We start from the raw sequence: 25,939 nt of genomic DNA, 5'->3' as shown, positions 1-25,939 counted from the left end.
GAGGGTTCAGAGTTGAGTTTTAGATGGGCGTGGGTCAGCTATCGAGTCTGGTGCTTGTGTGTCTTGCCCAGCATGACGGTAACACACGAGACATCTCGCACCTCGCATAATGAATACTTCATTTAGGCACAAAAAAACGTAAATATACATATATAAATATACATATTTATGAATAATAATAGGCTGTAATCACACACTAAACAGAATGGTTTATTAATCCATATATTTTGAAAAACAGAGTGAAACCGTGAAATGGCGAGGGATTAGTGTAATTGCTGTATTTTTATATGTAGTCTGAGATTGAGTTTATATGGGCTAGGGTATATATGGCCCTAACTATGTATTATTGGTAGATACAGTGGTATGCAGACATTTGGGCACCCCTGACACAGGAGAGTCAAAGAGAAAACCAATAATAATAATAATAATATTGCACAGCGGTCATGTGGTTAGCACGCAGACCTCACAGCTAGGAGATCCGAGTTCAATTCCACCCTCGGCCATCTCTGGGTTTTCTCCGGGTACTCCGGTTTCCTCCCACATTCCAAAAAAAACATGCTAGGTTAATTAGCGACTCCAAATTGTCCATAGGTATGAATGTGAGTGTGAATGGTTGTTTGTCTATATGTGCCCTGTGATTGGCTGGCCACCAGTCCAGGGTGTACCCCACCTCTCGCCCCAAAACAGCTGGGATAGGCTCCAGCACCCCCACGACCCTCGTGAGGAAAAGCGGTAGAAAATGAATGAATTATTATTATTATAAACAATACATAAGTGAAATGCTGCATTCTCAGAGCACTTAACATGAATAATTATTAATTATAATTAATTAATTACTAATATTAATAATCATAATCATTATTCACATATTAATAATAATGTTGAATTATAATTATATTATATTGTTATATATGTATTATTATTAATTAAATTATTATTATTAATATTAATACATACATACATACATAACAATACATAGGTGATTTTTAAGTGCATTCTCAGAGCACTTAACTTTTTTCATTAATAATTAATTGTTAAATTATTATTTATTAACAAATTAATTATAATTAATAATGCATTATTATATATATATATAGAATTATATTAAATTATTATTATTCATAACATTGTTAATAATCATTATTATTAATAATAATTATTAATTAATTATTAATGAATTATTAATGGAAAAAGTGAAGTGCTCTGAGAATGCAGCATTTCACCCATGTATTGTTTATAGGACAAAGGTGGGCTGCGGACATTTTTTCTATTTAAGTGGACCCCGAGTTAGTAAATTTTGGGAAGCCCTGCAATAAACCATTTGGGAATTATTACTATGTCCATCAGTTCCGTGATATATGAAAATGACATATACCTAAACATCCACTGATTTATTCCTGAAAATGATGGACCTTGTCAGGGGTGGCCAAAGGTCTGCCTGAATGGTAAAAAACAAGCAATACAGTTTGGTTAAAAAGTCGTAGAGGATGCCCAAATGGTATTACGGTACCCAGTTGTCACTTTGGAATGGGAAGAACACATCTTGCAATGACCTGAGCTGTACTACTTGATGGACATGTGACAACACACACACACACACACACACACACACCTGAGCTGTGACACCATGTTATGGAAACGTTAAAGTCCTATGTATAATATGAAATAATACCTTAGATAAAGTCAACGACTTGCGTCTCCCTTTTTGTTGTTCCACGTCTGCAGGAATGCCTCAAGTGTCCTCCAGCCTGAAATGGCGTCTTTAAAATGTCCTACTCGGCCTCGTGTCTCCAACCCCTTGGACGCAAACATATATACTGTACAAAAATGCTAATTATAAAATAATGTTTTTGTTTGTTTTTTTTACAAAGTAGTGAATGAATAAAGGAATATTTTTTAAAAAAACAAAGTCACGCATGCGGGCCAGGGATGGTGGTGGTAGGGCTAAAATGGCGGTCCGCGTGCCGGCAGTGCTTCAATCGACTGAGGTGGCCACCTGCCACACGATAAGATGGCTCCGCTCGGCCTTGGTTGGCGGCGACTGCTGGCCGGACGTCGGTTCGGACACACCGTCCAGCTCCCCGCTTTCGTCACCTGATGGGTCAGACGGCGAGTGAGACAAAAACGCTGAAAGCCGAGTCCGGGGGGGGGGGTCCATTAGCAGGTGTAATGGTCTAGCTTTAACGGTCAGAGTGAGATGTCTGCATGTGTAATATCGGCCTTGGATTGGTGCATTGGTTAGCATTTCTTGCTTAGACAACATAAAGATACCTCAGATCTTATTACTATACTATAATATTCATAAAAAGTCATGAGTTAAAATGTTAAATATCTAATATTATACAATTTTTTCAATTATATATTATAGCCTACATACTCCCAGTCAAAAATTTGGTGACACTTCAGTCCTATGCTATCCTTGAAAACTTGTTACTGTACCTTTAAATGCCAGCACAGAGGCAACTCACATATTGAACTTTTTCCAAGCTGCTTTTCATCCCCTCCGTAAGTTCGATTCCGCTCTATTGTGGACATAAACACGTGCCTGCAGTCGTTATTGTACTCACCCATTCTGAAGTCAATGTAGCCCTCCCCTCCACTCATCACCAGGTACGTTTTGGGCTCCGAGGAGCCCGTGTCCGAGGATTCCGACGCGGGGTCATCAGAGCCTGAATCGGCCGTCCCTGGAGGCGGCATTGCCTGACCTGAAATATGAGCGATGATACGTTATGATCTTGATAAGGGCGTTTTCCAGTTAAAAGTTACAGTTAAACTGCAGTCTATTTTTAGCGCTCTCATCTCCTGACCGCTCACCTGGCACGGTGACAAAAAACTTGACAGCATCTCGATGACCGTGGAAACAGAGCTGGGCGTGGGCCATGGAGCAGTACGGCACAAAGCTCGCCGGCAGGACGCCGTCTGCTCCGTCGTCGCTGTAAACCCGCACGGCGCCGCCGGGCCTATTTGGCGGATTTCCTGACGTCTTGTTGGCTGTTGGATGACAGGAAGTTTGTAAAAACAATGAACTATGGATGGCCATCATTCTTTATGGAATTGGTCTTCTTTGGTGGTATCAACAAATTAGCAGGAATATTTCATAACATGACATTTTCCATACAAAGTACAAAAATGTGTCTCGCACACAATAAAACTAAAATAAAGTAAAATTATTCCAACAACATGCATGCTAGGTTAATTGCCAACTCCAAATTGTCCATAGGTATGAATATGAGTGTGAATGGTTGTTTGTCTATATGTGCCCTGTGATTGGCTGGCAACCGGTCAAGGGTGTACCCCGCCTCTCGCCCCAAGACAGCTGGGATAGGCTCCAGCACCCTCCGCGACCCTCGTGAGGAAAAAGCGGTAGAAAATGAATGAATGAATGTTTTGAGACCAAACTCCAGAGGGTGGAGATTTTGATGGTTGAACAGACAGTGACTGCAAGCTCCTGTATCCATGGCAACCCATCATCTTTTATTCAAGGAGCCTCAGGAGTGACAGGTGTAGCATTTAGAGCAGCCCTGCACAGGATGTCTGTTTCATTAGATTAATTTCATTAGAATATATCTTCTCTTCTCAAGGCACAAGACTACAGAAATTAAACCTGGATATACTTCAAAGTAGTCAGTGTACAGCCAGTATAGATATCGTATACCAGTATAGATTTACTATTCACTAAAAGTGGTAATGGTAATGGTTTTATTTCATTTGAACATGCATCAGATTACAATTGAATGCATCGCATAATCAGTTCACAGTTCCACATGTCCAAAAGGAGTAGGAAGAAGCAAAGTTTATTAAATCCTACCCCTCCATCTGGTACTTTTGCAATCAGTAACTGTTACATTTGTTCACTTCCTGCTTTCCTAATATAGTTGAAGGTTTTTTTTAGTTTTATTTTAGTTTTGTTTTAGTTTTGGTTTGTTTTGTTTTAGTTTTATTTTAGTTTTGTTTTAGTTTTGGTTTGTTTTGTTTTAGTTTTGTTTTAGTTTTGGTTTGTTTTGTTTTAGTTTTAGTTTAGTTTTAGTTTAGTTTTAGTTTAGTTTTAGTTTGTTTTAGTTTCAATTTAATTTAATTTAATTTAATTTAATTTAATTTAATTTAATTTAATTTAATTTAATTTAATTTAATTTAATTTAATTTAATTTAATTTAATTTAATTTAATTTAATTTAATTTAGCGAAGTACAAGGTGATATGACCATACAATGACATAATGGGTACCATAGTAAGTGTCAATATAGTGATATATATAGCACATCATGACTGGTTCAAGACTCTTCATCCTTGTATTTAGCAAACATCAACTGCTTGTATTGTTTCTTGAATTGGCTCATCGTTGTGCATTGTTTGAGTTCCTTACTCAATCCATTCCATAGTTTGATTCCACATACTGAAATGCTATGGCTTTTTAGCGTAGTCCTAGCATATACTAAGTGCATCAAAATGACTCAACAGCTATTGTCTATATCAGTTTTTTCCAGCATTTCCGGTGTTTGGGGTTTTGGTTCCATGGAGAGGTACAATGTGTTACCTTCAGACAACGGAATAGAAATGATGACGCCATTTCCGGTCCCCACCCAGAGTCGACTGCAGGACACCACAAGAGCGGTGATTCTCACAAAAGAGAAGCCAAGCTTCCCCGTACCTGTAAAAAACATATTAAAGTTATTGGGGTTTTTTTCTACGTTAGCAGTTAAGACGAGACAACAGCTCGTACCGAGCATCTTGCTGACGTAAGGCTCAATGTCCACATCCTGGAGGTGCTGGTAGGTGTGAGCGTGAAACAATCTAAGTGTTGAATCCAGTCTGATGGACACCCAGATACCGTCTCCAACCCAGGCCAGCTGGCGGACCTGGCTCTCCTTGCGTGGGTGTGCGTCGAACGACTTCTACTCGGACGTGACGTGTGAATTATTATATTGCTGACTAAAATATGTGAGCGTGTCGTCGCTGGTAGAGCAGCTTCACCTCTATCCTCATGGCTTTGGGCTGGATGACGTAGATCTTGTTCCTGTAGCCGCACCACACCTTGTCGTGGACCACGCTCATGCAGCGGATCGAGTGGTGGGGTCGTCCCAAGTCGAGTAGGTGGTAATTTGTAAGGTCCCACTGCCCCTCTGAATAGGAAATGCAACATATAAACTGTTTTTTATACTCAATAACCATCATCAGTTGATCAGAAATCACATGACTCACCAACGCCTCTGTGGAAAATTGCCAAAGTCCCAACGGCCAGCGCGACCAGGACTCTGCCTTTCACGTGTCTGTATCAAATATATATTAGACAGTCAGTGTGTGTTTGTGTATCCTTGCTTGAGTAGCTTTGTACTCACACTATGCCGAGGATGGAGTCTTTAAGCTTGATGGCATGAAGACACTTCCTCCACCGCGCCACCGACGAGTGCACATACAGACTTTAGGAGGACATGAAAGACGAAAAAGATCAGATTCATTCATTTTATACCGCTTTAGCATGTTTTTGGAATGTGGGAGGAAACCGGAGTACCCGGAGAAAACCCACGCATGCACAGGGAGAACATGCAAACTCCGCACAGAGATACCCGAGGGTGGAATCGAATCCTGGTCTTCTAGATTCATTCACACTCACATTCAGTCGCCAATTAACCTAGCATGTTTTTGGCATGTTGGAGGAAACCGGAGTCCCCGGAGTAAACCCTCCCATGCACGGGGAGAATGTCGCCAATTAACCTTGCATGTTTTTGGAATGTGGGAGGAAACCGAAGTCCGCGGAGTAAACCCTCTCATGCACGGGGAGAACGTGCAAACTCCACAAAGAGATAGCAGAGGGTGGAATTGAACTCGGGTCGCCTAGCTGTGAGGCCTGCGCCCTAACCACTCGTCCGCCGTGCAGCCCAGCACGAAACAAAGCAAAGCAAATGTGACAAGTAGAGACGTGATGACCACGCCTATGAACCCTGGTCTCCTTGAGTCATTCACAGTTTTTCAAAAATATATTAAGAAAAAATGATTTAATAATAATAACAATAATATAATTTAGCGTATGTTAAATTAAGCTAATTGGTCTGTAACCCACCCCAAGCTAAAACCCTACGTTCACTTCCTGTGGATGTGATGTGCCACTCACCATCCATTCTGGGCTCCCAGCCACATGGTGGGGAGGGCACTGCTCATCCTCTTGACCTCCAGAACTGAAGGGTCCGAGTCGTCTGGCAGGGATGCCGCAGAGTCACTGGATAACAAAGCGCAGATGTAAAATATAATATTTGCAGGATGAGGATAAGAATTACCTTTGGTTGTTGGCAGGAGGTGCCCCAGTGGGTCCTACCCCCAATGGGTCAGTGAAAACATGCTCAGTGTAGATTCCGGGCTGGGTTTGATCCACCTCCTGGTCCTCGTCTCCCTCGTCACTTACGCCGGCATTCGCCTCCGTTGCTTCCGTTGCTTCTTCCGCAGTGGGAACCTCAGCTGGGCTGGTCTGCCTTGACAGCTCAGCTAAAAACAAATTAAATTATTTTAGATGATGATCATTTCAAACGACTATTTGAACTTACCCGAACTGGAGATGGCGCTGTGCTCCGCCGGCTGGTCAAGGATTCCTACGCTGGCCGTCTGGGGTACGGCGGTGGTCCCCTCAGCCGCCAAAGTGCTGTCGCTGCCCGTTGAGCCCACACTGGCCACGCTGCCGGCCAGGGACACTACATCACCCTGGCTTGCATCCGCGTCTTGAGGTACTTCTTCACCTGCCGGGTAATCTGACTCCAACACACCTGAAAATAAAGCTCGGCGTTGAGTGAAACATTAAAAAAAACACATTGGGTGCCCTTCGACTCATTAGGGGCGCGCAGGACGAGGACTAGTTAAGCAGGCAACACAGCAATCATGGGAAAGCAGGAGGAGACAGAGAAAACGTGCTAACCGTTAAGCTACCGTGAATGTAAAGCAAAAGAGAAGAATTAGCATTTAGCACACAAGTAAAATGCAACAATATCTGCAAAAGTGGTCCTGTATCTACTTGGTATTATTGGATGGATAACAAAATTGTCAGTAAAGCCTCAAACATCTACCTGGCACGCTGGCAATGCAGACGATGTGGGTGTTGCAAGCGTAGAAGCTGTCAATCAGGTCTGACGGCTGAGCAGCATCCACCACTAACACCTTGGTGGAGGAGTGGGTGCTGGTGCACACCCACACCCGGCTAGACATTTCATCCTGAACAATCAGCTCCTCCTTGTCTTGATCCTGTGATTTAAACAAAAAAAAAAAAACTTGTTTAAGGACTTTATTCCACCTACGCAAACGAGGCTGAAACCAGTTAATCCCTAAATAATCCGGGTTCTGACCTTGTTTTCTTGCTCCAAATGGTCCAGGCTACTCTGAGATCCCTTCATCTGCTTTGGGAGCTCAGACGGGGGTGACGTCCTGCCCCCGGAAAGGTTGACCCCGGCAGCACACCACAGCTGGAAAATGTTGAAAGGAACTTGTTCATATATATATATATATATATATATGTATATATATATCACTATATTGACAGTTACTATGGTACCCATTATGTAATTGTATGGTCATATCACCTCGTACTTCGGTACATGACAAAAAAAAAATCTATACAAATTAATAAAATTTAATTAATTAAATTTAATTTTTAATTTAAATTTAATTAGTTAATTACAATTTAAGTATTAATTTTAATAAAATAAAAAAAATAAAATTATATTAGGAAAGCAGGAAGTGAACAAATGTAACAGTTACTGATTGTAACAGTACCAGATACTATGGTACCCATGATGTCATTGTATGGTCATATCACCTCGTACTCCGGTATGTGACAAAAAAAAAATCAAAATTATATTAAGAAAGCAGGACAAAAAAAAATGCTATTTTTAAATAATAATAATTTGTTAAATTAAATTAAATTAAAACAAAAAAAAGGAAATCAGGAAGTGAACAAATGTAACAGTTACTGATTGTAAAAGTACCAGATGGAGGGGTAGGATTTAATAAGCTTTGCTTCTTCCTACTCCTTTTGGACACGTGGAACTGTGAACTGATTATGGGATGCATTCAATTGTAATCTGATGCATGTTCAAATGAAATAAAACCATTATCATTACCAATACCATTACCACACACACACACACACACACACACACACACACACACACACACTATTACATGTGTATATACTATAACACATTACCTTCATGGAAGCATCTTTCTGTTCCAAAGGTCTCAAATATACGGGCACGGGTAGGTTCATTTTGTTCTCCGTTTGCCCGCCATTTGTCCCCTGTGGCCATATAAAGACACTTCAATTCAATTCTGAATGTGACTCCGCCCCTTCCCACCGACTTCCCTTCCAGCCCACCTTGTACTTGCTGGGCAGACTCCATCCGTGCGCAGTGACTCTTCCATCGTCCTTCTGCATGTGAGCCTTGACCTGTCTGTACTGGGCTCGCTTCTGCTCCTTGCGAGATGGTGAACTGCACTGGTCTTTGCTGCGTGATGATATTAATATGTCGTTATTTCTTAGATCAGGGGTGTCTAAAGTGCAACCCGGGGGCCATTTGCGGCCTGTGGCACGTTCTAAAAATATAATTGAACAATTAAAGACAACTTTTCTAGTTAAATGCAACAAAATTATAATATTATGATAATATACTGGACTTAGATCCTTGACAGACTGGAATGCTTTCCTTACTCTTCATTGAGGAAGTCGAAGGTTTTGGACTTCTCCGTTGGGAACTGAGAGAATGTGCTGCTTCGTTTCACCAGGCTACCCGGGGCGTTGTATTTGACGTTGGACTGAGGGTCCATCTTCTTTATGGCGGGGGTGCTGGAGGAGGAGCTAAAGAGTCTGCTGAAGCTGCAGGCAGCCACCGAGAGTGAAGAGTGGAAAATGGGGGAGGAAAGCAAGGGACAAGGCGTCACCCACCAGCCAAGACAACCAAGGATCACCCGACATTGACATCTACTGTGCAACCACTCAAAAGCATGCTGGGAATGTGGGTCAACATCAACAATACCAGTATCTACTGGGATCGTGTAATTATGGAACAAAGTGAGCCCCATGTCCGCTCAATGTCCGCGCTTTGCAACACTAATTAGAATTAACGACCGTGATTCTTGAAAACGCCACCAGGTGGCAGTAGATGCATTTGAGGTTGCGTAATCCCTCAGTTATCGCGGTTAATTCTTCCAAACCGACTGTGATAAGTGAAGTACAAGTCATTTTTTTATAGACCAAATATTTTCATAATCAAAGCATAAAAAAACCTGTTAACAACCTTCTAAAATGTACTTTGTAACATTATTAGAGCCCTCAAACCTGAAATAACACCCCTATAGTCACCTTTTACACTCCTATTACCCAATAGAGTAGAAGTAATAAGATAAAATAAGACATATAAGACATAATATAGACTCACATGAGAATACCTTGTGGTTGTTTTTGTTTTTTTTTACTTCCTGTTCTGTACCGTACTTCCTGCAGGCTCTTGACCAGTGTAGAATACTACATCAATGCCTTGTATTTGTGTTTTACTTGATGTTGTAATATTTATGCTTGTAAATGTTTTCTTTAAACAAAAAATATGAACAATTTTCTTGACTAACAACAAGCTGTTGAATCAAATTACCGCCATATTTGGGCTTTAGGTCATAAACTGCATATAGTAAGATAATATTTTGTACGCAACAACAGTATAACTCAAAGTATGGCAGGTGAAAAAGCAAATATGTTGTAGAATATATATTTGTACATACTTAATGTTTTTAAAGTTCTCTCCTTAAAACAGACACAGAAGGAAAACACCAATATGGAAAATCAGCAGGCGGGAAAAGAGGAGAACCCCAAGGAAAAGAAAACAATGTTTGAGTTGAGTTTGTGATGACAAAACTGATGCACTTGCAAAAAACGAGACAACACAATGGATGAGGACGCGTCAAAGTTGGGTGCCTTTGTAAGAGGAGCGGTCGTGTGTGTGACAAGGAAGGCGAGGAATACCGCGGGGTTTGGATGGGGGATGACTTACTGAACCACTTTTTTTTTTTTACCTAATGCTGCCAGTTCAACAGCACATCCCAAAGAAGATGAGAGAAAAATGTATTCCGGTAATTGTACAGGGGGAAAAAAAGCCTAACAAAAATAAAGGCTGTTAAAAAATAATAATAAATCAAAAGGACTCACAACTGCCAGATGCTGGATTTCTTCTTCTCTGTGAGAGCTGGATTTTCTCTTGAGGCCCTGAAGAAGACAACAGACAGCAGTACAGTATTACAGCATCAAATATAAAGCACATCTTTAAAGGTGGCTACACAGTGGATGAGTGGTTAGCATGTCGGCCTCACAGATAGGACACCCAGGTTCGATTCCACCCTTTGCCATCTCTGTGTGGAGTCTGCATGTTGTCCCCGTGCATGCATGGGTTTTTTCCGACTTCCTCCCACATTCCAAAATCATGCTAGGTTAATTAGCGACTCCAAATTGTCCATAGGTATGAATGTGAGTGTGAATGGTTGTCTGTCTAGACAGCTGGGATAGGCTCCAGCACCCAGTATCCTTGTGAGGATAAGCGGTACAAAATGAATGAATGTGCACTTGGGGGTGGGGCAAAACAGGAATAATTCTATTACAACATTTTCCATACAAAGTACAAAAATGTGTCTCGCATACAATAAAACTAAAATAAAGTAAAATTATTCCAACAACATGCATGCTAGGTTAATTAGCAACTCCAAATTGTCCATAGGTATGAATGTGAGTGTGAATGGTTGTTTGTCTACATGTGTCCTGTGATTGGCTGGCCCCTAGTCCAGGGTGTACCCCAGCCTCTCGCCTGAAAACAGCTGGGATAGGCTCCAGCAACCAGCGTCCTCATGAGAATAAGCAGTAGAAAATGAATAAATCTTTAAAAGGTGTTGCCTTTAAGTTATATGCAATTGGTTTTTTGGCGACACCTAGTGGCCGCAATTATTCACAATCTGGCTTTGGAGCAAATGTGTTATCATAAATACAGCTAAAAGGTCGTCCAAAAAAATAGAGGACTTTGTTTTGATCTTCCAAGCTCCTCATTTACCTACCGGATCATCTCTGTCCACCGCACGGCTTCTTGTAGTTCCATCAGTCTCTCTTTGTACTGGTTCCTTTCCATCAACACTCGAGCCATTTCCACTCGTGTGAAGCGTTTCCTTTGGGCCGTGGGTACGTCGCTCTGTGAGGGGAGATAGAAATAGTATTTAGAGACAATTTACTGTGCTGCTGTTCGACCACGCAGACTCACATCTTCTTCTTCTTTTGTTTTATGTAGCACCTCATCCATCTCGACCCGTACTCTGGAAAACATCATAAAGAATTTAGACGTACAAGGAGTAACAGTCTGACTAGATCTGCTTCAGGTGTCAAAAAGGCTTAAAATCACACGCATACTTTTTCAGTTCCTCCTCCAACTCGCGGTTTTTGTCCTCCAGCTTGGTCTTGGCCTGCAGCACGGCCTCCAGCTCTCCCTGCAGCATCTCCTTCTCACAGGTCAGCTCATCCACTTTCAGTATCAAGTCTTTATTCACCACGTTCAGGGCATTCCTACAGATGAGCCATTCAGCACAGTACTGTTACAAACCCACGCAAACGCTGATGCCTACCAGACATTTTATGCACCATATTTTGTAGACTCTATTAGTATATAGTATAGTATATATATATTTTTTTATAATAATTTAAAAATATTTTTACATCATCTACTTTAAAATATATATATTTTAATTTATTATTATGGTAATATTATATATATATGAATTATATATAATAAAAACATAATTAATTATGACTTATATTTTCTAAAAATATTTTTACGTCAAAGCAAGTTTGAGAAAAAATAGTCTTTATTTTTCTCAAGTTGCTGTACCTCTGATACTGCCCAGCAAAAAAAAAATTTAAATACTTTTTTTTCATGATAATGATCAAATTTTTTATACTTTTACATAATAGGACTTTTATAAGATTTTTTTTTCCACAAGCTATTTTCCACCGCCCAGCAAAAACAATATTTTTTATATATTTTAATATTTTTTAAATAATATTTTTTCATAATAATCATACATTTTTGTATACTTTTACATAATAGGACTTTTGAAAGAAAATGTTTTTTTTCCACAAGCTCTTGTGCCTTTTCTAAAATCCTTCAACGCCACCCCCCACACTTTTCAGCAATATATTAAACGTGTATTATGATTTAATATTTACAACCAAGAGTGTGGGTAGGGAAGGTTTGACATCCACTACACATTATTAAATCTTAAATCATTGCTTTCAATCTGCAGAAAATGCATAATTCTTTTGTTCATATAAATCCTTGTCCTGATGTATTTATGTATTTATGAATAACTTACTTTGTCTCAAGCAGTTGCGAGTTCTCCTGAATGAGATTTTCCACTTCCCGGCCCATACCTGAGAAGAAAAAGAACGGAACATGAAAGAATGAATTTTATAACTTTTATACAATTTGACAGCAAAACTACTAGTACTTTAGTACTATATGAGATATGAAGAAAAACTAGCTTAATAGTAAATGATAGTATTAGGTTACTGGAAAATGTCACTAAACTACAAATGGCAAACAGGCAGGCAAACGGATGGATAGAGCGGGTGGGGTCTTACCAATCAAACTAAGGTCTGAGAAAACCATGCAATCCCAGCCAGGCAGGAGGAATAAGGAGGAGAGAGAGAGAGAAAAAAAGAAATGCAGATTGTTTAAGACAGCGGAATGATTGAAATGAAGAGCCAAGTGTTGACGTTGAGCTATTAGCAATAAATGCGGCAGAGTGTCTCGGGCTTGCAAAAATAGAACTTTTGAAATTGGAAATACATAAGTCAGGCGGGTTGGTAACCAAACAACATCCTCCATGCATGGGACTCAACGTCAGATCGGCTTCAATAAGAAATTAGCTTGTACGGACGACCGCTATGGTGCATATGCAAAAAGTGACATTAAAATTAAAGGAGACATAAGAAAAGAATGGTTGCTGATGGGAAAGGTATGGAGGTTATACACACCGGAGTACTCCACTGGGATTATGGACAAAAAGCAGGGAGATGAGACATGGTGGAGGGAAAAGAGAGGTGACGTTACAAAACGGGCAGATGGTTAACAACGCAATGGTGGGAAACCCAGCAGGTGGCGATGTGCATTTAAAACTCACTGGAGTCTGTGATAACATGGAAATACTTGGCCAGCTCTCCTGAACGCTTCATTAAAATCCGCCTTGCTTCATATTTCAGTCAAACAAAGTCAAATACAACTTGCAGTTTAAACCATCAGACATATCGACTAAGACAAAGTGGTTTTTAATAGAATTTAACAAAAACAAAAAGACTGGAAAGAATGGAAAGAAGTATTTTTTTTTCTAATGTGAAAAAGTAATAATTTCACAATAATAAAAAATAAAATAAATAAAACAAAAATAAAATAAAAAAAATAATAATAATATGATTTAAGTGGTAATATTACAAAACACTAATGTTGTAATTAGGTTGGGAAAAAAATTAGAATATTCCGAGAACATGGTCGAAATATCTTGGGGATAAAGTCAAACCTATGAGAAGAAAATCTACAGGAATTAAGTTAAAATAGTTGGGAAAAAAAATAGCAGAAATGGAAAAAAAAACTGCTGTAATTTTACAAATATAAACTCAGAATATAAGAGAAAAAAGTGTTAATTTTACAACAATATAATCATATTATAAGGAAAATTTATGTCATTTTTAGTAGCATAGAATAATGAAAAAATGTTTTTTAAGTAAGTCAGAAAATCTACAGGAATTAAGTTAAAATAGTTTGGGGAAAAATAGCAGCAATGGAAAAAAACTGCTGTAATTTTACAAACATAAACTCAGAATATAAGAGAAAAGAGTGTTAATTTTACAAGAATAAAATCATATAATAAAGGAAAATTTGTCATTTTTAGTAGCATAGAATATATAAAAAAATGTTTTTTAAGTCATAATATTATGAAAAACAATCCAAAATAAAGTTGTGTTTTTTGGAAAACTAGGTATTATAATATAATATATTAAGGAATAAAGTCAAACTATTATGAGAATAAAGTCATAATATTAAGAAAATAAAAAACAGTGTACTCAAATGCAGCAACAAGCATCGAGCTGGAACTCACCCAGCAGGTCGGCACCTTCGTCCACGTCCCCGATGAGACCTGTCCCTGCAGAAGACAGCTCCGCAAATAGGGAGTCTGTGTTGCGGTCAAACGCCATGTTCTCAATGCCTTTGGTGGGGGTGCTGGGATAAATGAGATTTGCGCTGCTTGGTGACACCTTACTTATATATAATATATGTCATTATCTCTTAAATGATGTGGCTTTGGTTTTGATACTACCTGCATCCCTTGTAGCCAGTCAGATCCATGTCCAGCTCGGGGGTGGACTCGATGATGTCCTGCACGTCTGAGCTGTCCTCATTGTCAGGTAGACCTAAAGACAGCAGTATATATATATAAGACGACGAATGTATATTCGGAGATAAAACAAACAGGAAACAACTGCATACGTGTGTCTTACCAACGGATATAGACCTGGTCCCTGGAGCAGCTTGCACCTCCGTGCTCTTACTGGTGCCGTCCTCCCGCTCCACATCCGAAGCTGTCGTGGACATCGGAGTGGCCGACTGAGAGCCGGTGAAGTCAGACATCTCATCCTGGAATAAAAATTTAGGTCAAATTCCAAATAGTGAATGGTCAAAAACTTCAATGTGGACGGAAAACACACCAAACAATGGAAAAGACAGGTTAAAGGAGTGTAAAGATGACTATAGGGGTGTTATTTCATGACTACAGGGCTCTAATAATGTTAAAACCCATATTTAGATGGTCGTTAAGATGTTTTCCATGCAACAGAGCAGAGTTAGACTTTCATAATATTATGACATAAACAACATTTTTTCATATATTCTATGCTACTAAAAATGACATAAATTTTCCTCATAATATGATTTTATTCTTGTAAAATTAACACTTTTTTCTTTTATATTCTGAGTTTATGTTTGTAAAATTACAGCAGCTTTTTTTCCAATTTCGGCTATTTTTTTCCCAAACTATTTTAACTTAATTACTGTAGATTTTCTGACTTAAAATTTGTTTTTTCATATATTCTGTTACTAAAAATTACATAAATTTTCCTTATAATATGATTTTATTCTTGTAAAATTAACACTTTTTTCTCTTATATTCTGAGTTTATGTTTGTAAAATTACAGCAGTTTTTTTTCCATTTCTGCTATTTTCCCCCAACTATTTAACTTAATTCCTGTAGATTTTCTTCTCGTCGGTTTGACTTAATCCACATGATATTTTGACCTCGTTCTCGGAATATTATAACTTTTTTCCCACCCTAATTACAACATCAATGTTTTGTAATATTACCACTTAAAACCATATTATTATGGTTATTATTAAGATGTTTTCCATGCAACAGAGCAGCGTTAGACTTTCATAATATTATGACTTAAACAATTTTTTTTCATATATTCTATGCTACTAAGTTACATAAATTTTCCTCATAATATGATTTTATTCTTGTAAAATTAACACTTTTTTTCTCTTATATTCTGAGTTTTTGTTTGTAAAATTACAGCAGTTTTTTTTCCATTTCTGCAATTTTTTTCCCAACTATTTTAACTTAATTTCTGTAGATTTTCTTCTCGTCGGTTTGACTTTATCCCCATGATATTTCGACCATGTTCTTGGAACATTATAACTTTTTTCCCAACCTAATTTTCCAAAAAATGCAACTTATTTTGTATTGTTTTTCATAATATTATGACTTTAAAAAAAAATTCATATATTCTAAGCTACTAAAAATTACATACATTTGCTTCATATTTTATTCTTGTAAAAGTAACACTTTTTTCTCTTATATTCTGAGTTTATGTTTGTAAAATTACAGCAGTTTTTTTTCCCATTTCTGCTATTTTTTCCCCAACTATTTTAACTTGATTCCTGTAGATTTTCTTCTCGTAGGTTTGACTTTATCCCCATGATATTTCGACCATGTTGTTGGAATATTACAACTTTTTTCCCAACCTAATTACAACATTAGTCTTTTGTAGTATTACCACTTAAAACCATATTACTGTGAAATTACGACTTAGAAAAAATTATAAAAAATACTTATTTCGATTCTTCACATAGGGATGCCCCATGGGGTTTATCCCCAGCTTGTATGGCGGAGCACAAGTTGCTAAGTTACAGGGTTTTTAACCAGATCACGAGTGCGAAACCGCGTCCAGCTGGAGTGCTTGGATTACAGCATGTGGTTGTGGATTTAAGATTAACAACATGAATCACTTTCTCTGAAACTGGAGACCATTAAATTGAGGGAGAAATGTAAAGAAACACAACGTGTGCGGGTTTACACTCAACATCACAGACGACAAGGAGCTTTGCGCCGTCACCGCACAACACAAACGATGAAAGGCGCACCTGCAGCGCACATGACAAACAAAACACAGCCAATACATCTAATGCTAGTGATGGAGTCTGAAAAAAAGGAAGCAACACACATTCTAACATGCAAACAAAACAAAAAACAGCACCCGAATGCAACCACACTGTTTTTGACTGATTGATATTTTTGCATATATTCAAACTCCAATTTCCCTCACACACAACATGGTTGCATGGGGTGCAATCAAAAGCATGTCAATTACATCTAAAACCACACACACACACACACACACACACATCAAAGTGTTGCCTAAAAAGAAGTGCGGGCGAGTCTACGCTATCCACCAACCCATATTCATTCATCCAACTACCTTGCAGTCGTCAGCCAGTGAACTCCCCCAAGTAGAGTCCTGCACACTCTTACCCTCCCTTTCCTTTGGGGGGTAGGCAAAGTCCTGCTGCTTGGGGGGTGGGGAGAGTAAGATTGAAGCTCATACAGCAGCTTTCAGCAGAAATGCAAACACCCCGAAAGCAAGTGGCACCGTCCCACAGAGCTAAGGTGAGCTAGCTTTGAACGCTAGCAAGACCATCAATGTAACATGTAGCATGTCTAGCTTGGAGATTATAGCTGCTGTGTCATCCCTGACTAACTAAATACACATATATGGTTTTTAGGCTAATTTGTGAATATAAATAATGTATTTTGGCATTACAATATGTATGTTTGATACCTTTATAGACACTGGGATGCATACAGGCATCATATCAGGTACTCATATATTTTGGTTTGATCTATAAACTTAAAAAAAGTGAGTTATTTCAGCATATGTAGCTTTAGTTTGCGTCCTTGTTGATGTAAACATGGCCCCCTCCCTCTGGCTTTGGCTTCTTCATTTGTGACTTTAATGTTGTTAGAAGCGGCGCCATGACAGTCCATCACTATCTTGATATATCTTAAATATGTTTTTCCCCTCTCAGCACCTTGTTTTTCTTGAGAAAAAAATTGCTGGGGCTGCACACAGCGAGGAGACCAGAGTTCGATTCCACCCTCGGGCATCTCTGTGTGGAGTTTACATGTTCTTGCACACAATAAAACTAAAATAAAGTAAAATTATTCCAACAACATGCATGCTAGGTTAATTGGCGACTCCAAATTGTCCATAGGTATGAATGTGAGTGTGAATGGTTGTTTGTCTATATGTGCCCTGTGATTGGCTGGCCACCAGTCCAGGGTGTACCCCGTCGGAAGACAACTGGGATAGGCTCCAGCACCCCCGCGACCCTCGTGAGGATGGGGGGGGGGGGGGGGGGGCAAAACAGGAATAATTCTATTTTAACATTTTCCATACAAAGTACAAAAATGTGTCTTGCACACAATAAAACTAAAATAAAGTCAAATTATTCCAACAACATGCATGCTAGGTTAATTGGCGACTCCAAATTGTCCATAGGTATGAATGTGAGTGTGAATGGTTGTTTGTCTATATGTGCCCTGTGATTGGCTGGTGACCAGTCCAGGGTGTACCCCGCCTCTCGCCCAAAGACAGCTGGGATAGTCTCCAGCACCCCCCATGACCCTTGTGAGGATAAGCGGTAGAAAATAAATGAATGAAAAAAATACTGTAAAATTAAATATAGCCTGCATTAGAACAAAACAATGCGGCCTTTGTTATGTTGATGCTGTGAAATGAAGGGGATACTGTACATCAAGAAATGTAAGTTGTCTTCGCCCTGTCTGCATATTAAAGCTAGAGTTGAAAAGGCCAAGGCGCAACAATGAGCGTCCAGCAGCGCTGATTACATAAGGGCCAATTACTTCTCAGCTAGCACGCTCCTCCATCAGTGGGCTGGCTGTGAGCCAAACAAGAGGCAAAACTCCCATCATGCACTGCAACAGAGCGGACGTCCCAGTTCTTATGAAAAAAAAAAAAAAAAAACAAAAGCAGCAGGGGGATAAAAAAATATATTTTTAGGGCAGCTTCCAAGCCTGAAAGTGACATTTGCGCATCACTGTGATTCATTTCATGAACCCGTGAGGCTGCTTTGCATATTCATGAGTCTTTTAATGGAGGATGTGTTCAAATAATGAGGGCTCTGTCGGAGGCATGCGATATCAAAGGGTCTCTGTTTTTAGGTGAACCGACGCCAAAACTCCTGAAGATGGAGGATTTTGTATATTATTGCATCTTGGGTAAATAAGAAAATGTCTCCAAACGTTTGACTGGTAAAGTACACAATATCCGTGGGCGTCACCCACCTGGAGGCTTGAGTTGGAGCGAGGTTGTGTTGTGTCGTTGAACCTCCAGCCTTCTGTGCTTGGCGTCTCCGCACGGGTCTGGGTGTCTGGAACCAGCAGAGACGCCCCGGCGGATGTTGGAAAGATGCCCAATGAAAGAGGACGGTCTCGCCTGCAAACGCGGAAAGTAGACAAAAAGAAATTCAGTAATCCCTCGCCATAAGACACACAAGCACCAGACTTGATCGACAAAACAACAGGCTTTTATTGCAGGTTTGAATGATATCAAAATAGGCGCAATAGTCCCTAACACTGCCGTAACTTAATTTCCTAGCAACACACGTCTCATTTTTTCTTATTATGTCGACTATATTAGGTAATAGGAGTGTAAATGTGACTATAGGGGTGTTATTTCATGTCTGGAGGGCTCTAATAATGTTAACAAACTGTATTAAGAAGGTCACTAACAGGTTCTCTATGCTCTGAAAGATACCCAATGAAAGAGGACGGTCTCGCCTGTAAACGCGGAAAGGAGACGAAAAGAAATTCAGTAATCCCTCGCCATGAGACACACAAGCACCAGACTTGATCGACGGAAAAAAGGCGTTTATTGCATATTTGAATGATCTCAAAAAAGGCGCAATAGTCCATAACACTGCCGTAACTTCATTTCCTAGCGACACACGTCTCATTTTTTCTTATTATGTCGACTATATTATGTAATAGGAGTATAAAGGTGACTATAGGGGTGTTATTTCATGTCTAGAGGGCTCTAATAATGTTAACAAACTGTATTTAGAAGGTCACTAACAGGTTCTTTGTGCTCCGAAAGATACCCAATGAAAGAGGACGGTCTCGCCTGTAAACACGGTAAGGAGACGAAAAGAAATTCAGTAATCCCTTGCCATGAGACACACAAGCACCAGACTTGATCGACGGAACAACAGGCGTTTATTGCAGGTTTGAATGATCTCAAAAAAGGCGCAATAATCCCTAACACAGCCATAACTTCATTTCCTAGCAATTTCCTAGTCTCATTTTTTCTCACTATGTCGACTATATTAGGTAATAGGAGTGTAAAGGTAACTATAGGGGTGTTATTTCATGTCTAGAGGGCTCTAATAATGTTAACAAACTCTATTTAGAAGGTCACTAACAGGTTCTATATGCTCCGACTTTTAAAATATTAACAAATAAAAACAAGGGATTACAGTACCGTTTTTCAAAATAAAAGGCCAAAAAGCAAACGTAAAAGCGAATACTTACCGTACTCGGGCGACGTTGCTGGGCTCAGACGTCTCACTCGCCTGCTGCATCTTGATGCGCTCCACGTGCTCCATATAATTATGGATCATCTGGAAAAGTTTGGAGGAAACAAGCCATTTAAGATCTGTGTCTTCCCGTCCGCTTTCCTCAGTCACTCACCTCTGTGTGGCGCTGATGGAGGGAGTTGTATTCCTTCTTCAGGTCCATCTCGCGCTCTTCTAACCTGCCGACTGAACAAAGAACATTGTCAGGATATGTGTCTGATTCTCAACTAGGCGTGTGGCAGGTCTTTGCCTGGGAAAAAATAAAACATCAAAATGGCCGCAATGTCCGTGAATGCATCTCACGCTTGTGCTATTCGCTTGCCAATTCTTGGGGACCTCACTGCTAGGAGACCCGAGTTCAATTCCACCCTCGGCCATCTCTGTGTGGAGTTTGCATGTTCTCCCCGTGCATGCGTGGGTCTTGTCCGGTTTCCTCCCAAATTCCAAAAACATGCTAGGTTAATTGGCGACTCCAAATTGTCCATAGGTATGAATGTGAGTGTGAATGGTTGTTTGTCTATATGTGCCCTGTGATTGGCTGGCCACCAGTCCAGGTTGGACCCCGCCTCTTGCCTGAAGACAGCTGGGTTAGGCTCCAGCATACCCATGACCCTTGTGAGGATAAGCGGTAGAAAATTAATGAATGAATGTGCACTTGGGGGGGGGTGTACAACAATGAATCTCGCACACAATAAAACTAAAATAAAGTAAAATTATTCCAACAACATGCATGCTAGGTTAATTGGCGACTCCATATTGTCCATAGGTATGAATGTGAGTGTGAATGGTTGTTTGTCTATATGTGCCCTGTGATTGGCTGGCCACCAGTCCAGGTTGGACCCCGCCTCTCGCCTGAAGACAGCTGGGTTAGGCTCCAGCATACCCATGACCCTCGTGAGGATAAGCGGTAGAAAATTAATGAATGAATGTGCACTTGGGGGGGAGTGTACAACAATGAATCTCGCACACAATAAAACTAAAATAAAGTAAAATTATTCCAACAACATGCATGCTAGGTTAATTGGCGACTCCAAATTGTCCATAGGTATGAATGTGAGTGTGAATGGTTGTTTGTCTATATGTGCCCTGTGATTGGCTGGCCACCAGTCCAGGGTGTACCCCGCCTCTAGCCTGAAGACACCTGGGATAGGCTCCAGTATCCCCTGCGACCCTTGTGAGGATAAGCGGCAGAAAATGAATGAATGTTTTCTTGTGAAAAAGGGCAAATATAAAACAGGCACAGGCCGCAAATGGGCCCCGGGCCCCACTTTGGACCCCCACTTCTTTTGTAACTCCTTCTGACCGTTATGGTAAACTGTATGAGTACCATACATTCCATACTTTAAAATATTCTTTCAGCCAGCGACAAGCGAGGCGGTGATGAGGTGGCGCATTACAAGGATGGGAATAACATAAATCCTGTAATCCAATTACACTCCCTCCCTAAAATGTACAACAAAGATGGTGTCTGAGCGAATGTAGAGTCAGCGTACGTGTATAAAATCCAAGCATACAAGGCCATGAGAGAAATAATATTCATGTCTATCGCCATCTACAGTATATAAATAATAATATGACATAAAGTGTGAGGGTGCTTACTCTGGTCAGCGTAGTTCTTGATCTTGAGTTCCAGCTGCCTGGAGTGGGACTCCATTCTGTCCACATGGTTCTGCAGGTCCTTCTTGTCTTGTTCATGAGTGTCCTCAAACTCAATGAACTTCTGCTCACACACACACACACACAGGAAAACATGGCTAAATTAAGTAAAATACAAATATAAGGCAGTCATTCAAAGACGTTGTGATGATATGTAGTATTCTACACTACATTCATGAATAAAATCACCACAGGAAGTACTAAAAAAAAAAAAAGGAAATATCCCAATGCTAACGTTTGAGTCTTATTTTATTTTTTATTTTATTTCCTCTTATTATGTCTACTATATTGGGTAATAGCAATGTAAAGGTGACTATAGGGGTGTTATTTCATGTCTAGAGGGCTCTAATAATGTTAAATTCAGGAAATGTATTTTCCTCTCCAAAAATATGTGATTTTTCCCTGTCCCTCTCATTCACCATTAATTGGAACTAATTTATAAATACATTTATTGCTTGGCGCGCCAAATACACACAGAATATATGAATTCATAAATCACACTGTGCACATTTTTTGGCCTAAATTTTTAAGGAAAACATGGCTAAATTAAGTAAAATACAAATATAAGGCAGTCATTCAAAGACATTGTGATGATATGTAGTATTCTACACTACATTCATGAAACAAAAATCACCACAGGAAGTACTAAAAAAAGAAGGAAATATCCCATTGCTAACGTAAGAGTCTTATTTTATTTTATTTCCTCCTATTATGTCTACTATATTGGGTAATAGAAGCGTAAAGGTGACTATAGGGGTGTTATTTCATGTCTAGAGGGCTCTAATAATGTTAAATTCAGGAGATGTATTTTCCTCTCCAAAAATATGTGATCTTTCCCTGTCCTTCTCAATAAATACATTTATTGCCTGGCGTGCAAAATACAGACAGAATATAGGAATTCATAAATCACATTGTGCACATCTTTTTTTGGGTATAAGGAGCATTTGTAAGGAAAACATGGCTAAATGAAGTAAAATACAAATATAAGGCAGTCAGAAGATTAATTCAAAGACATTGTGATGATATGTAGTATTCTACACTACATTCATGAAACAATAATCACCACAGGAAGTACTAAAAAAAGAAGGAAATATCCCATTGCTAACGTTTGAGTCTTATTTTATTTTATTTCCTCTTATTATGTCACTATATTGGGTAATAGCAATGTAAAGGTGACTATAGGGGTGTTATTTCATGTCTATAGAGCTCTAGAGGGTTTAAAAAAATAATTTAGAAGGTCGTTAACAGTTTTTTTTTTTAATGCTCTGTCCACACAAACATTCAAATAATGTCTGGAACCGATTAACCGCAATAAATGACGGATTACTGGGGGCAGGGTGTGTACACAATTCCGTTTCCGTAGTCAGGCCAAGATGTCAGCAAAAACAAGTCAGTCAGCAACCTGTGTCCAAAGTGCAATGATCAACTAGCAGGTGCATCGAGAAAAGAGGAAGTGAAGAAGAACGCACACACAGTATGGCATCACACTACAAGTTTAAAAGAGAAATGCATACTTCCTGTCAAACAATCACATGACCTGGAAGTAATATCCTTGTGTCTTACTAGTATTTTCACACTGGTATTGCTGTCACATTTATTCAGTGTCCCGCCCCCCCGAGTCACGGAATAAGCTGTGACAGACGGTTCGAGTCTCCTTCATCACATCGCTTGTCGTGTCAAAGTAGCAAACATCTTCACACATTGGAGCGAAATCCTCACATAGGCTTCACGACATGAACCCTATACTACAAAGCCAATGTAAACAACAAGCATCCTGGAGAATAAAGCGGCCATTTTCAGAGGTATATATATGGCAAGCCATCACAGGATGTGGTGGAGCAGCTCGAGAAAAATAAAGAAATATGTCATTTTAAACCATGTGAGTGTTGACTGTGAGTAAGGGTGAACAATCAGCTCCTTATTTATGAACACAATATTTTATTACAGAAATAACACCCCTTGTAGTCACCTTTACACTCCCATAATTCAATCTTGGTATTGTCCAAGGTTTCTTCCTGTTAGAGGAAGAATACAAAGTCACTTCCTGTTTGTATTCTGGGATGCATGAGCCTCTTTTGCATGCACAGTGTGGCCGTCCAACCTGATCCATAATTGCTACAAACTGCTACAGAGTTCGGTACGGTGCTGTATTCCACATTGGCCACTAGGTGTCAGTGTTCGATGAGACTGACACTAAAGTCTTCACTAAGGGGGACACATCCACTTTTTCGTCTTATCTATACCTCATATGTCTTATTTTCTCTCACTATATTGGGCAATACAAACATTAAAGTGATTATAGGGTTGTTATTTCATGGCTAGAGGGCTCTAATCATGTGCAAAACTGTATTTAGAATATTGGAAACAGATTTTATATGTCTGAAATGCAAAAATATTTGATTTAATAATGAATCCTTCTTCAAAATTCACTTACCAATTAACAAATTAACAGTGATAAACGAGGGATTACTGTACTTCCAAAATGGATTAAAAAAAAAAGTTATTTAAAAAAATTTTAAAAAAATTATACTAGATCTATCACAAGACACCCAACTCACGAGAAGGAGCCTAGACAAGATTTTAACATTAAATTTAAGAAACATACAGTCAAAAATCAGGTGCATTTTTAAATGTTTATTATTATTATTGTCAACATTTTTGGCGTGGTGTGTTTGAGTTGGGAAACTTGGTTCTCATGTTTTGAATGAAGATAACTAAAATGATTAATTATCGCGAGATCTCGTGACACAAGATCTTGACATCCCTTTCTTTTGGTGGTTTGGGAGACCCTGCCCAAAATGCTGAGTCACACTTGTCAGTTGTGACGTGGTGCATTCACGGTCTAATGATGCGTTAACAGGTGCACTGGCGGGACAGGTAGCTAGCCGTCATGGTTGCTAGATAAGAAGTGGTTAGCATTGTCATGCTAGCATGATACGGGTTTTGTTTACATCTGCCCGGTCAAGTGCAAGTTAATACAAGTGGGTAACAAATGCTAGCATGGTAAAAGGGACATTATAGAAACAATAAAAAAAGGATAATATAGTAGTGGCTACGTTAGTCTGACCTCCTCTGCGTGCTTCCGTAGCGCTTTCTCCCGCTCGTACTGGGTGATGAGCTGCTCGTTGTCCTCCTTAAGGAGCTCCAGCTCCACTTCGTGCTCCTGGTTCTCCGCGAACACCGAGTCCAGGTTTTCCAAGACGGCCACCACCAGCGGCATGAGCTCCTTCACCACGTCCTCGTCGTACTTGCCGATAAGCCGTTCGAACTCGCGGTAAATGGAGTTAGCCAGGCCCGACACCCGCTCAGACATCATCGCTGATGTCCCCGGGTCGTCCTGGTACACTACTCCGTCTTCCAGCTCCATTGTTTGTCCTTTCCGTGTAAAAACGATGTTCTTATTCCCGTTTCCCCGCCACTATGGACACTGTTATCCGCTTCTCGGAATGAGTGGACACACCGAGACCATTACGCGACCGGACCGGACCGCTAAGATGCAGGAGGAGACGACGTGGAGCGCTTCCTCTTTTTTTTTCCCTGTTGTTCCATGATGCCTTCAGGGACTCTTATAAAAGATTCGTGTTTCCGCAGACTAAATGAGCACAGACGTCTTATCATCGCTTGTAATAAATCATATCACCTCCACACGAATTTATCTTTTCGAATATCTAATTTGAATTAACATAATTTTAAGTCTTTTAAACGTAGTATTTTGAACTCAGCGTTATCACACAAGGCAAATATATTGGGTTAGTCCATTCAACGTACGTAAATGAGCAACGGTCTCACTGCAGCTACCATTTCCAGAGTGTCACTGAATGCACCATTACAACAGCTGAGTTGTTGACGAGATCACGCCATGACGTCACGACAATGTGAGCTATAAAATCACGATTCCTTGTGTTTTATTAGATATTTTGCACAATACTGTCTTTATAAATTATGCAGAGGAATAGGTTTGGTTTAGCAGAGTTTTTATTGTATGAAAAGGCACAAAAAGCAAATTTTCCCACATTTTCTTGACACTTGATTTAGCATTTAGTATTCTGTACTGGAAAGGATGCATGCATGGCCGCTTGTGTTTTGTAACCCAACATATTTCAGATTTGTGATGGTATGAATGAAAAAGCCAATTATTAGCGTCAACTTAGATATTTGGTCTTCTTGTGTTGCATTTTTGGAAGTTTTTTTTCTACAAATATTTTAATTTACTTCTTAAAAATGTTCTTTTCATAATATGACTTCCAGTTAAAAAAAATCCAAATTCTCATGTTGCTCATTTAATTTTTAAAAATACTTCAA

The 25,939-nt window shown here is 39.5% G+C and overlaps 1 protein-coding gene across 4 annotated transcripts; it reads right to left on the bottom strand.

The window, feature by feature from the left end:
• Positions 1-1,008: 1,008 nt before the first annotated feature.
• On the bottom strand, positions 1,009-25,199 carry spag9a (sperm associated antigen 9a). Of its 4 annotated transcripts, none has more exons than XM_058049478.2 (31): positions 24,705-25,199; positions 21,581-21,701; positions 20,097-20,167; positions 19,938-20,026; positions 18,693-18,843; positions 16,807-16,893; positions 14,554-14,689; positions 14,373-14,466; positions 14,154-14,275; positions 13,036-13,047; positions 12,372-12,429; positions 11,413-11,565; positions 11,267-11,318; positions 11,067-11,197; positions 10,174-10,230; positions 8,686-8,850; positions 8,353-8,482; positions 8,185-8,274; positions 7,325-7,441; positions 7,049-7,223; positions 6,536-6,751; positions 6,272-6,476; positions 6,109-6,213; positions 5,336-5,416; positions 5,199-5,266; positions 4,971-5,119; positions 4,720-4,891; positions 4,534-4,647; positions 2,815-2,991; positions 2,568-2,705; positions 1,009-2,094 (listed from the first exon to the last, which is right to left on the bottom strand). In XM_058049478.2, the coding sequence occupies exons 1-31, from the start codon at positions 25,002-25,004 to the stop codon at positions 1,976-1,978; spliced, it is 3,855 nt and encodes a 1,284-aa protein (XP_057905461.2). In that variant the 5' UTR covers positions 25,005-25,199; the 3' UTR covers positions 1,009-1,975. The 4 variants fall into 4 exon arrangements, with proteins under 4 accessions (XP_057905461.2, XP_057905460.2, XP_057905462.2 ...); XM_058049477.2 differs by lacking the exon at positions 13,036-13,047 and adding an exon at positions 12,640-12,654 and having other exon boundaries at positions 1,010-2,094; XM_058049479.2 differs by lacking the exon at positions 13,036-13,047 and having other exon boundaries at positions 1,010-2,094.
• Positions 25,200-25,939: the final 740 nt, after the last annotated feature.

This window comes from Doryrhamphus excisus, linkage group LG16, assembly GCF_037039965.1.
Source record: "Doryrhamphus excisus strain RoL-2023G ecotype Guam linkage group LG16, RoL_Dexc_Guam_v1.1, whole genome shotgun sequence".
NCBI lineage: Eukaryota > Metazoa > Chordata > Actinopteri > Syngnathiformes > Syngnathidae > Doryrhamphus > Doryrhamphus excisus.
This window is presented reverse-complemented; position numbering and strand designations above follow the sequence as displayed.